At 32.2% G+C, this 13,065-nt stretch overlaps 1 protein-coding gene across 2 annotated transcripts in view; it reads right to left on the bottom strand.

The window, feature by feature from the left end:
• LOC111702845 (ubiquitin-protein ligase E3B) overlaps positions 1–13,065 on the bottom strand; it is a 39,709-nt gene that overhangs the window by 10,929 nt on the left and 15,715 nt on the right. For both annotated transcript variants that reach the window (XM_023474625.1, XM_023474626.1), the window contains exons 2-23: positions 12,964–13,059; positions 12,648–12,866; positions 12,419–12,518; positions 11,935–12,036; positions 11,621–11,689; positions 11,354–11,423; positions 10,925–11,003; positions 10,089–10,197; positions 9,676–9,793; positions 9,532–9,615; positions 9,095–9,187; positions 8,388–8,457; positions 7,876–7,921; positions 7,484–7,629; positions 7,184–7,261; positions 6,611–6,645; positions 6,400–6,505; positions 5,635–5,708; positions 5,262–5,350; positions 4,700–4,791; positions 2,744–2,983; positions 2,155–2,248 (exon numbers count right to left, since the gene is read on the bottom strand). In XM_023474625.1, the coding sequence (XP_023330393.1) occupies positions 2,155–2,248; positions 2,744–2,983; positions 4,700–4,791; positions 5,262–5,350; positions 5,635–5,708; positions 6,400–6,505; positions 6,611–6,645; positions 7,184–7,261; positions 7,484–7,629; positions 7,876–7,921; positions 8,388–8,457; positions 9,095–9,187; positions 9,532–9,615; positions 9,676–9,793; positions 10,089–10,197; positions 10,925–11,003; positions 11,354–11,423; positions 11,621–11,689; positions 11,935–12,036; positions 12,419–12,518; positions 12,648–12,866; positions 12,964–13,016 (2,166 nt within the window). In that variant the 5' untranslated portion in view covers positions 13,017–13,059. The remainder of the gene's footprint in view (positions 1–2,154; positions 2,249–2,743; positions 2,984–4,699; positions 4,792–5,261; positions 5,351–5,634; positions 5,709–6,399; positions 6,506–6,610; positions 6,646–7,183; positions 7,262–7,483; positions 7,630–7,875; positions 7,922–8,387; positions 8,458–9,094; positions 9,188–9,531; positions 9,616–9,675; positions 9,794–10,088; positions 10,198–10,924; positions 11,004–11,353; positions 11,424–11,620; positions 11,690–11,934; positions 12,037–12,418; positions 12,519–12,647; positions 12,867–12,963; positions 13,060–13,065) is intronic.

The raw sequence follows: 13,065 nt of genomic DNA, 5'->3' as shown, positions 1-13,065 counted from the left end.
CGAGGTGGGGTAAGCATTACAGTTAAACTATGCGAGGTGGGGAAACCATTTTTATTAAGAGCCACTTTTAAGAAAATAAAAATAATTGATTCAGAGAATATAAATAAATAACAAATATTTTAGAACAAAATTTAGTTATAGTTTATAAATTATAACAATTTAAATGCCCTTAGATTTTTGAACTGAAGAGTTCGTTTATTATGTATATTAGATAATATGAAAACAAAAAAGGCCAAATATACACATTAAGTAGTTTTTGTTGTACTGAAGATTTTTAATATCACAATTTCTTTACCAATCATAATGGAAACATTACATAAATTATAGATTTTATTGATTCTAATAAATAAAAAATAATAATTTTATCTTACTGTTTGTATCCAATAACTGTCAATACGGTTGAACCGATTGGACCCAACTTTTGTGTGGGACCTCACATGGCCCTAGGGAAGGTTTATGAATGAACAAAATTAAAAAATATGCCTTCCTTCAAAATTCGATTTTCATTAAATTTTTTAAAATTTTGAAAATCCACGAAACTTTTTGTTTAAATCCGCGAACTTTTTTTGTTTTGTTTTACAATGTACACAAAGAGAACATGTTCACAATTAAAATAGAAGATGGGCGCGAAGCGCCCTAAAAGCCTATTATATATATTAGTCACAAAGAATAACAAGAAACTTATTGCGTGTTAAATGTACATATAGTACAACTATACTGATGGTAAAAGTAAACAAAACAGAATTTTGTAAACATTTACGTTATAAAATGACACAAATTTGTATTGCAAGGGGTACTAATGTATCTTAATTTACAAATATGTATCCTCTTGGCTTCACTGGACTTATAGAATTTCGTCTTCTAAATATATTCGAGCCTGGTGTTTGTCCAGTCTGGATTATGTGCCATCTGATCAATCCCAAATGTTGATTGATTGATATTAGGGGCAGAAATAAACCATGTTGTTATTGTAAACAATTGGAAGTATAATGTCAAGTTGTAGATAAAATTTCATACTGCTGAATGTTTACTGTAAGGGAGTGTTTATTTTTCTGTATATCATAATATATCTCTAATACTAAATACTAATATCTATATCATTTAACACCCCAAATGCAGTACACATTTCTGAAGTGTAGTATACGTACACAAAAACCTTGTGAAAGTTCACAATGACATAAAGTGTACTTTCATGCCCCTAAATGTACTTTCAACCCCGATCCCATTTGGGATCAGAAATGGAATTTTATGGACCCCTGGTTGCGAGACATACTTTAACCGCGTAGAGTAAGTTGAATAATTTATTTCAACCTGTCCAGACGCGCTAAAGAAGTGGTTCGCGTGAATCAACTTCTTACTATTTCTTAAATCTGGGCCTAGAGAAAGAACTAGGCTAATATTCTATCTATTTATATTATATTACTTTTAAGTGTATTTTAATAAACCCTCAATCGGATTCTAAAAACGGTATGACGACGCCACTGTGCCAAGATGATTTAATGTCAACAAAAAACTTGGATTTGTCTGCATATATGCATTGTCGTGATACAATTAAATTAGTTTGCTCAAAACAATTACTTAACCTTTAAAATTAACATTTTAAAAATAATATTAAAATGCTGAAAATAGTTCAAACTAGGGATTACTAAATTGGTAAAAATTACAGGTTTGGGCTTACAATGAAGTGTTCAAGGGAACTGTAAGCGTAATTTTAAGTGATCCTCCATGAAAACATGACAATGCCCGATTCACAACGATACACTTATAAGCTTTGTCTGATTAAGTATGAACCAGATATCAATGTTTATAATTTTAAAAACTGATTATTTTCAATTGTGGTTTATCTACAACTTGCGCATTTGCAGGAAAACATATAGGAATTAACAGAATTAAATACTTTCAAGCCTAGAAAAACAACATTATCTCCCACATTATTGATTTGATTTGAATGGCTTCAAAAGTACCGTTGTAAATCGGGTATTGTCATCTTTGCATGAAAGGTTACTTAAAATTACTCTTACAGTCCCCATATAAGTGAAAAATTTCCCTTAACCAAAAAGAGAAGTTTGAAGGCCCAAACTATGGCGTAGTTTTTACTGTAAAGTGTTCACTGTACAGTGTACATTGTACAGTGTACACGTGCAGTGCACGAACCTGTAGATTTACAAATTTGACCCTGATGACTCCCTTCAATGCACTGCTTGACAAGCTGGAGAGCTGCCTGTATCCATCCTCTACTAACCGAGTTCTAAAATTAAATTGAAACTGTTAACAAAGAAAAGAATTCATGAATAAAAATCATCAGAATAAATGGGTTAAATCAAGGGCGTATACAGAAATATATGTAGGTGGGGGCAAGATTTGCGCGAAGCGCAAAAAAAATTTTTGCCCCCCCCCTAGGAGCTCCTAGGGTGGGGCAAAATTCGAACTGTAAATTCATAACACTTGGCTTCTTGGATATCAGGCATAAGTATAAGATTAAACCAAACCAAATGAAATGATATCAGGCTGTTGGGGATGGTCCTACTATCCACCCCCAGAACTCTAAATGAATTTACTAATTCAAGAATCAATAAAAGAAGTTATGAATATGATAAAAAACGTAAGATTACAATCTTACGTGCAATTTACTTTACTTTGGCGGGAGCTGACACCAGTTTATCTAGACACTTGAAAATAATTTAAATAATTTGAAATAGTTCCATTCATTTAAAAGTTTCCATCTGTGGGTACTACTACTAACCTGTGAACAGTGATTAGAGTAGATTGTGGACTATGAGACTCATTGTCTATTATCCCAAGGGAGGCTTTCTCAGTATTCACATCATCACGGAACATTAGAACACGCTCACGATGCGGCATTATGTGGGGGATCTTCTGCTTAATCAGACGAGGGATAGGTTTACCCTTGGCCAGGTCGTTAACCATGTTGTTCATCTTCAACTCCTTGATCAGCCAGAAGTTCGGGTGGGTGTAGGATCTCCTGAAAATGTTAATTATATATAAAATAAGGGTAAAACTAATGAGCGATTTTTTGATAAAAAGGCTCAAGTGCACCAGTTCTTTAGTTCATTAAAAAAGATGGGATTTTTTCTTAAACTTTCAAACTTATTTCGATTTGTGCTTTCTTATAATTCAACTCGCTAGATGTAAGCCAGAAAAAAACATTGGACGGTATTCAGCGGTTCAAGACGCTTCTTCTAATACCCATATCAGCGTGTTTTGAAAAATTGAAAAATCGACTTTCCCAGATCATTATCTCTATTTTTTTTTTAATAGTTTATTCAGGAAAGAGTTTTGATTTTTCTTTTTATAATCGTTTCTTCTAATTTGCTACTGTATAATTTTTTGCTGGTGCAAAAAGCTTTTGATTTTTCGATAAAATAGGTTTGCACTCTTTATTTAAAGCCTAAAAATATTTTTCCTCATCGAAAGACTACATCCCATCAAACAGAGCTGGATAGAAAAACTAGTTCGATACTAGTTTAGAATTCACGACATGAAAAATCGACCCTATTTAGAGAAGATTGTTTTTATGGTTGACACTCAGGATGCGCTTCAAAATCAAATCAAATCATGCTTTTAGGGACGTCCTACACCCACACCCCAAAATTGAAGTGACTATACTAAATGTACGAGAAATGTTATCTTAATAGCAATGGACATTCAAAATCCTCATATGACGTAACTGATAATTGGCGGAGGATGAAGCGACAACGTTGTAGGTGACTTATACCGAATAACGTAGGGTCCATACAAATTCAGAAAGTTGCAACATTCAACTCGGATCGTAAAGTAATCAATTTAATTCCAAACAAGTCATTCAGATATTACAACCAATAGTCATCAATTTTTTTTCGACGCATTTGTATATAGTTAATATTTTATAATATTTTTGATTTTGTTTTTTAAATAATATTTTGCTGGCGCTGGATTTTCAAACATTACTGGATAATATGAAAATGTTGTCTTCATTATCAAAAATCCTTGAAACAGGAATAAATGCTTTCAAAAGTAACTCTCAGACCATTAAAAATAAAAAAATATTATGAAATATCAACTTTATACAAATGCGTCTAAAAATAATCGATGATTAATGATTATTGGTTGTAATATCTGAATGATTTGATTGGAATTAAATTGATTATTTTACGATCCGAGTTGAATGATGCAACTTTCTGAATTTGTATGGACGCTACGTTCTTCGGAATGTGTCGTTTATTAACAATTTTCTCCTTATAGACGCAACATATAAAAGTAAGATTAGTAGCAATCTAAAGCGCTTATTTTTCGCCGTAAGCCTATACCCTCTTTCATTTTTCGCGGACACTCCCTTTAACACTGCATTAGACGTATGTAGGCTGGCTCTCCGAAATTGATTACTGCAACTTTAATTTAATGAACAAGAGAGACTTTTAACAGACATTTGTTGAATTTTCTTTGACACACTTATTTCTCAATATATTAATAAAACTAACATATCAGAGACTATTCCTCATAACTACGAGATTTGAATCTAGTCAACCAAAAGTTTGTGCAAAGTGGAAAATCAGTTGGAAGTTCATCATGTACAATAACTGGCAACAATCCTAGATCTAATAATATATTATGCGTAGGAAGAAAGTGTAATAATCAATATTATAACAATAATTTTGATTATTACACTTTCTTCCTACGCATAATATATTATTATTCTTACCTTTCGTCTCTTCGCATGAGCACATCAAGAAGATTTAGCATGCTAACACAGAGCGGTATTTCAGGGTCAGTCAATATACCATTCCACATTGCCTAACAGTATTCAAATTAAATAGTCGATAACAAAATTTGAATTTATTTTAATAATGCGATAATTAATGCGGAAAATCTAGTTTTTTGATTGTTTAGGAAAACGATTTTAGTTCTTGCTAAGCATCATGTTTTACCCTTAATCTCCCGCAGTTGTAATCAAATAAAATCAAATAAAAATATGGGGATTTGCCAATCTTACAAAGCTATAACTTCATTTAATCGCTGAAAAATTTCAATTGATTTTCTTTCTGATGTTAATAAAAAAAATTTTAATTAAGAGCCATGATAACTAAAAATAGAACATCACTTTTCAAACATGAGAACGTGTAGATTAAAATTCGTCAGTTAATGGAAATGTTGAACGAGTTGTAAAACCTTGAGGTACTTAATTAATGAAAACTTAAAAGTTAGCGACAATAAACAAAAATAGTACAAAAAACAGATATTTTTGGTTGTAGCTAACTGTTTACCCTATAGAGAAACTGATTGATAAACTGTCCAAGAAGAGCATATTCATGAGGAGAGAACGGTTCACCAGAATCATAGAACTCAGAGTCATCTAGTTAAACAACTTTCAGAACAGTTTTAATTCTTAATAAATTTTAATATTTGAAGAGTGTACACTGTACAATGTACATAATTCTCCAATTTCCCCAAAGGAAACAACAAGTGAGTGAATCAACGACCAATAAAGACTAACGAGATCTAAAAGCCCCTCTAAGTTGTAGAACCCCGGATAACGCTAAGGTTAACTTGTTGAAAAAGTGTAATTGTCTATTGAAAACAAATTCCTTGACGTATTTTCAAATTTTCGTTTAAAATAAATGTTTTGAATCTAATTACCAAGAATTGTTACTAAATGACCGAATGTATCACAGAATAGAGTTAACATCTGGAACTCAGGACAGTTTCCAGATCTAAACAGAATGGAGTTAACATCTGGAACTCAGGACAGTTACCAGATCTAAACAGAATAGAGTTAACATCTGGTACTCAGGACAGTTTCCAGATCTAAACAGAATAGAGTTAACATCTGGAACTCAGGACAGTTTCCAGATCTAAACAGAATAGAGTTATCATCTGGTACTCAGGACAGTTTCCAGATCTAAACAGAATAGAGTTAACATCTGGAACTCAGGACAGTTTCTAGACCTAGTAGACAAATAGTCGTCGTTTAAATTAAAGTAAATCGTAAAAAAAAACAATTTAAAAAATATTATACATTACCAACTAATTAGGAATGCATCAAATTAAATCCGAAATTCCAGGTTGTAATATCTGAATGATTAATTTAAAATTTAATTGAATCATTTACGATCTTAGTGGAATAATGCAAATCCGTGAATTTGTATGGGTCCTACGTTCTTTAGTATGAGAAGTTTTTAACCCTTTCTTCCTTATAAAGGCAACAGATAAAAGTATAATTAATACCAATTGTTATTGAATTCAATTCGATAGCAGCCTATACCCCCTTTCATTTTTCGCGAACACTCCCTCTGGGAGAACATTATAGTCCATAAAGGCTGCCACAATTATTCTTAAAGACCCAGAAAAATCTGCCAAATCGTGAAGTCTTCCACCTGCCCTAGTGTAAACCTTGTTATTTACCTATTAGTATTTAAAAGGTCTAGGAATGATTTGAGTCCGCAGGTTGGACCTAAACTATTTAGGAACAGCCACAATGGTTTTAACAGTATATCCCCGTAGCATAAACCTGATAATTCAACTCTTTTTATCATAAAAGTTTTTTGTTTATCATTTCGAACATTTTCCGATTCTTTTTTTAAATTAGTAAATTAAATATTTAGAGTTTGAATTCCTATCAGAATCTCCAATCTCAGCTGGGATAATGTTCTGAAAAAAATCAAAAGTTACAAAAAAGAATAAATATTGTAGTCATATATTCTATAAGAAGCCTTCCCCAAAGAAATATATGTTAAAAAATAAGCCCTTTCGATTCATTGAATTAATTTGAAGAAAAAACGAAAAGTTCGCATTTTTTAGATAGAAAAAGAAAATATGATATTATTTAATGTATACAATTCATTTAAACAAAACCCCGTTTTATCGAACAGAACCTGGAAGACGACATATCAATAAGGTTGAATGAACACAAGTTAAACATTAAAGGGCAGTTGCATAAAGGAGTTATGCGCGCTTGCCGCGTTGAATTACAAAAAAAAAGAGATTAGTTTATATTTTAGAGTTAGGTTAGGTCAAGACATTTTCTGGGCAGAGCGCTGCGGTTAGGACAGGCTATTGGGGCGAGCGTAGCGGCTAGGACAGACTTAGGGGCCGGCCGCCGCGGCTAGAACAGGCTAACCCTGTCCTGTAATTCAACGCGGCATGCATGCGTAACTCCTTTGGGCTTTCGCACATTATAGTACTGCACCTGATAGCAGTCTGGTAGAGTGTACATACTAAAGATATCTGTGTACAATCAGGGTTTCCAAGTCTATTGATTCCAAAACTAAATTTAATAGCGTTATTATTGATTCAATTCATTCAATCTTTACTTTTTGGAAACAGAGAAAATTAGAACCCATATATAGTAATAGTATACCCGAGGTGGCGAATATGCCATAAATTGTAAAATAAAATGTATTTCCTAAGAGAATCAATAAGTCAAATTAGCAAATTTAGAATAAAAACTAAAATTAAGGTTAAGGTTAATTTGTTTTTTTTTATCTACCTTACAGGATTGAGACTCTGTGTTGTATTGGTATATGTTGTTTTTGTTTTCTCAAACGCCTGTTTCATAAACTTTCTCGCCACATTAGTCTCCTCGGGAGAGGGCGTGGCCGGCGGGGAGGGGCGGGCCAAATTAGCCGCAGCAGTCTGTAAACAATCAAACAATTATTATTTTGAAAAATGAAGAAAAAAATTAAAGTAAAATAAAAAGAGAAACTAAAAATGAAAATTATTGGTTTCAAAAACAATAACATTGATATATAATTCATTCTTGATTAGACTCAATCAATGGAATGTCACTTGATATAACGTTTACTGTCCCTTTAATAAAAGTTTTTTTTTTCAGATTTTTCTACAAAATTTAAGGTTGTTTGAAAAAAAAATGCTCGATTCCTGAAGATGGTGGGTTAAAAGCTTCACAGAATCCGGATGCCATAGTCTAAACAAACATTAAAAGTGACTAAAAACATATTGAAAATATTTTTTCCATCTTTGATATTTAAGGGTTATAATATAAATAAATGTTATCTAACCCCCCCCCCCCCTTCCCAAATTATCTCATTTTGCAATAAGCGATGATCATCAAATCATGAATTTTACGGATTGTTTGAGGCTTAACAGTAACACACTGGAGGTTCAAGTCCCGATTGTTTAATGGGTTTTTCAGCCCGGATCTGGTTTTAATTGCGAAATTTGTGAGAAATCATTCTATTATTTTTTCAAGATGAACGTTATGATTCCCTCAACACGACCACATTTAAGCCACATTTTTAAATTACTTTTTTTTCATTGTGAGCCAACTTTCAAGATAAATATGAATGAGGGAGCGCTCCCTAATGGTTTGTTGATCGAATTTCAGCAAGAACTCTTTCTTTTAAGGTCTCGCTTCCTTTTTAAGTTTTAACCTGGATATTTGTATTTTAACCGTAGATATTGTCGCCTGCAGATATTTATCCAAAGATACTGAAAACCAACCTAAACATTAAACATTAAATCAATAATTTGGGGCTACATAATTTTTACGTTCTTTCTCTATTGACTCTATGACTCAATCGACCTAAAAGATTTGAAAATCCTGATGAGATAATCTGTTTTTACTCTGGATTTTTAAAGCATGAAAATGAAAAGTTTGGCTCTCTGATACCCGACCTGCTACATAAATGTATTTCCCCTGTCAACATTTACTTGGTTTGATTATTCAATCGTCTCCATTTATTGAGTTAAATGTCCGCTTCACCACACTCTTGAAAGGTTTGTCTGATCAAAAATTGAAGAGATATCAATGTTTTTCTCTTTGAAAACTCGTTATTATCAACTGTGATTTCTTTATAAAAAGTAACTGGAGGATTTCTGTTTCAGAAACAACGGAGAAAATTGTCAGAATTAAACACATAAAGCTAGAAAAGCGAAGATATCTTCAACATTATTGATCAGATAAAGGATTAAAGAGTATCGCTGTGAAACTGCCATACACCGTTTTGGGCCAACCAATCAAAATAACCTATCCGGGTAAACAGATTTTACAAAGACTTTAAAAAATGTGATTCTTATAATGTTATCATAATAAATAAAAAAATAAAATCATGAATATTTTTCTTTTTTAGAGCCTAACCTAGGACTGGATGCCAATGGCTGAGGTTTGACTGTTTAGCAGTTACATACTGGGAGCAGGACTCAAGCAGACGGGTCAGCACAGTAACCAACCCTAGTGGACAAATATAGAACTAAGTATTACAAAATAAAAAATTCAACCCTAGCGGAAAAATAAAACAACAAAGTTACAAGAAATCACTCCTGGCGGAAACTAACTATTACTACACATTCTCATCCAAAGACCAAAACTTGAGGATTCTTACTTAAACTTTAATTTAGTTCATTTACACATTTTCAGAAAATCAAAAAAAAAATTGTGCAGCATGATTTTACGTACAAAGTACCATGAACAATACTTAAAGCACATTTTTTAGCTCTCTACTTATTTTAGGGTCTTTTTTCATTTACACCAAACTCAAGATACTTTAATCTGTGAACTAAACAAATGCTTGTTACCTATTAAATCATCTTGAAGCCTATCCGATGTCTCTAGATGAAGAAGATTTATAAGATTGGCCGCAAGACAGAGAGCATACGATCCTAAACAAAGATCCAACTTTTGAAAAACTTTTACCAATATTTTGGTTAAAGTTATCCAACCTTCTAGGGCATTAAAGTGAATCTTTAGCTGCTGTTCCTGGCTCAGTAGCTTGATGGAAAATCTGAGAATATCGTTGGTTTTTAGCAAGGAAACTATCTCAGGACATAATGCGTTCGTCTGAAAAATGAAAATAAATAAAATTTAAAGAAACAACTTCCGCAACTGATACCGTGTGGTCCATACAACTACGGAAAAGGAAGACTACTGTAACCTCTCAAGATCTGATTTTAAATAATCCAATGTCGTCTTCCGTTTCCACAGTTTTCGAGGCTCATAGTTGTGGAGTGTTTTAACCCAAATCAATTAAAAGAGAAGTTGGATTTTATAATGTTGATTAAGTAATCAATTATCCCTTTAGAATTAGTTTGATTAATCTAGATATTCCCCCTTTAAATAAAGGATAATTAGTTGCCTGATATACAAGTGTTGGAACACAAAGTATGTTTAGAACATACATGGAGACTAGTTTATCACTGAAGTTGGAGTAGATAACAGGGCGTAATCCAAGATTGTTTATGGCACTGAAAAAAAAATTATTTTTCAGGAGACTGCTGGGCGCTGGCTTTATTTTTTATGACCCTTCATTTGAAGAGTTACATGCCTGATTCACAACAGTGCACTTAGCCCCTTATCCGAGTAAAATTGAGAAAGCCATCGTAATAAGAGATCAGAGCTGGGAACTTTAGAATGGGACCATTAATCCTGACTTCTTAATCCGAATATCCAATGTGGACACTTTTGATTTCTTGCTTAATCCACTCTTTTTTAGAAATAGTACAGAAAAATCAAAACCGGTTTTTTAAAATTAAGAGTCCTTCCCGTTTCTGTATTTAAATCTCAAATGGCGCGCAAAATTTCAAATTTATCGGCTTCTAATACGTGACACTGATTGGTTGAATTTCATACACTTTTCAGGATACAAGTACAAGATTAGTTTAGTCTCGAGATCAAGAAAAAGAGAGGATCAAGCATTAATCTCAATATCCACCATTCTAAAGTTCCCCGCTCATTTTCGTCAATTTATTTCCTTGTATCTGCTGCATAAATCCCTAAGAAACTTTTGTAGAAAACCCGGAATTGAAAAATACTAATTTCCAGAAAAACAAATAAGAATATCTCTAACATTTTTGTTACGCCCAAGGTTAAAATTATACCGTTCTGGATCAGGTCTGCAAATAAAAAAAATAGAGGTTCAATCTATTAATTGACGTGAAATAGTTAAAATTAATAATAAAAATTTTTCCTGACCTTAAAGAGGTTTTTTTGAGTAAAACCTTGGAAGATGCAATCCCCTTGAGAAGAACAGTTTTAAGATCTTTCATCAATCCTAACAAAGACGACAATTATAGAGCAAATAAAGTGTAAATCTGAAAGAGAATCCAAAGTGGAACCACCAGACTGAACTGAATACCTTGTACAATTGTACAATGTACATGTATGAATTTTATGTTTTTATTAACCGATAAAATATCTCTCATATTTTGTTAAAAAACTCCTTTAAGAAAGTGCTTATCCGTAGCTTTTGTAGTTCCCACAGATAATGAATTCCTTCTGGATATCTCTTTCCGCGTTTTTTTCCACGGATTTACTGGATCAATCGGTGGTTAAAAGTTGTGTATAGAAAATAAAAATATTTTTAAGATCATAGTTTTAAAATATTTATTGTAAAAAAATGACCTCCTTCCACAAGAGCTCCGGTAATGTTGTGACATAGCTGAGTAATATGAGGGGCAAGTGGAGCCAATGCCTAGAAAAATAGATAAAATAACCCTAAAGACTAAAGAAAGGATTTTTACTCATACCATAAATTTTCTGTTGTATTGAAAAACTAATTTGATGTCAACTTTTTTTCTTAACTAAAACCGAAACTTAAACTAATTTTTAGTTGAGGTTTAAAATTTGAATTGTTTCCATTTATGAATTCTTTTTTTTCGTAAAACCTACCTTTGCTTTTGTAATTTTCCAAGTAGATGATGATGTAAAACTGATTAGAACAAGTGTATAAAATGCGACCTTTCACAAAAAATCATTTTAATTCTTGAACTTGATTACATCAGATGATACATTTTATTTTGTAAAATATAAGTAAAATAATTTGACAAATCAGTAAATTGTTATTTTTCAACTTTTATAATGTATTATAAAAAAATTATAAAGTTTGTTATAACTAAAAATTGTTACAAAACAAAATTATCAAAATTTAAAAATGATTGAAATAGGATTGAGAGAAGTTTTAAGAGAAATGAATTTGTTTGTTCCTTTTTATTATAGTTTGGATGGTTAGTTGATACACTGGCCAGGATACTGCTGGACATCAAGCAGAGATCTTTCACTAGCTTTATCCAGGATATCGAGTGCTCCTGAAACCCGTTCATATTCATTCATTATTCCTCATTCATTTTCATCATTCATCGTTCATAATTCATAACTTTTATTTCTCATTTCTTAATATTCATTATTCATTATTTATTTTTCATAATATCAAACACAAACAAAAGTATATTCCTGAAATAATATCTTCACTAGAGAAACTTTTGGTGGATTTTCTCTTTAACGCCAACACTGATATATATTTGATGTATTGCATTTAGGAACAACAAATTCATTTATTAATGATGCAAAAAAATTAAATATGCGTTTAACCAACAGAATTGAGTTATTATAAAAAACCAAGCTTTACTTCAAAATGATTTTTTTTTTCTTTTAACAGATCTAATATTTAAGATTATGAAGGTTTCCTCCCTTATTAAGAAAGACCCCAATGAAGCTAAGTTTAGGCGAGTCTAGTCCTATTGATGAGACAAGATACTTCAACATCCGTTCGAACCTTCCTTCTTCCTTCCTGAAATTGAGTTGTATAAATAATGACGTATAAATTCAGATTTTTTTCTCCTTTTTTTACAGCAGAAGAGATTTCAACTGAACCTGAGATTGATAAAATCAAAATTTTTTGTCATGAAAACTTTTTTACCTTGGGTTGATCATATTAATGAAAAGTTTGGCCACTGAAAACATTTGAACAGAAGAGTTGGTGTGAGAAGGTTCTGCGGCATCTTCCAGTACAGGAAACATGTGGTCAAACCGGGATAAAACCAGTTTTTTTGTCCGAGTTCTTGCAAGATATCCACGAACTATGCTCTGGATCTTTGTAGCATTCTCGGACCTGACCTTCCCATGCTGCCTCTCCTCTCTGGAAACAAAACATAATGTTGACAGTTTTTCTTCATCATTTAGAACCTTTCTTGTTGACAAATATTTTGTAATAGAAGTAAAGAAATGTTCTTTACCTGGCAGCTTTTGTTCTTTCCAGGAAATCATCTTTGTGAGTTTGTTTTATCATTTTTATTGATCAATCAAAAACAATTTTTTTTGCCATTTTGAATCTGAAA

This window comes from Eurytemora carolleeae, unplaced genomic scaffold (assembly GCF_000591075.1).
Source record: "Eurytemora carolleeae unplaced genomic scaffold, Eaff_2.0 scaffold107, whole genome shotgun sequence".
Classification (NCBI taxonomy): domain Eukaryota; kingdom Metazoa; phylum Arthropoda; class Copepoda; order Calanoida; family Temoridae; genus Eurytemora; species Eurytemora carolleeae.
The sequence above is the reverse complement of the archived record's forward strand: the minus strand, read 5'-3'. Positions and strand labels throughout refer to the sequence as shown.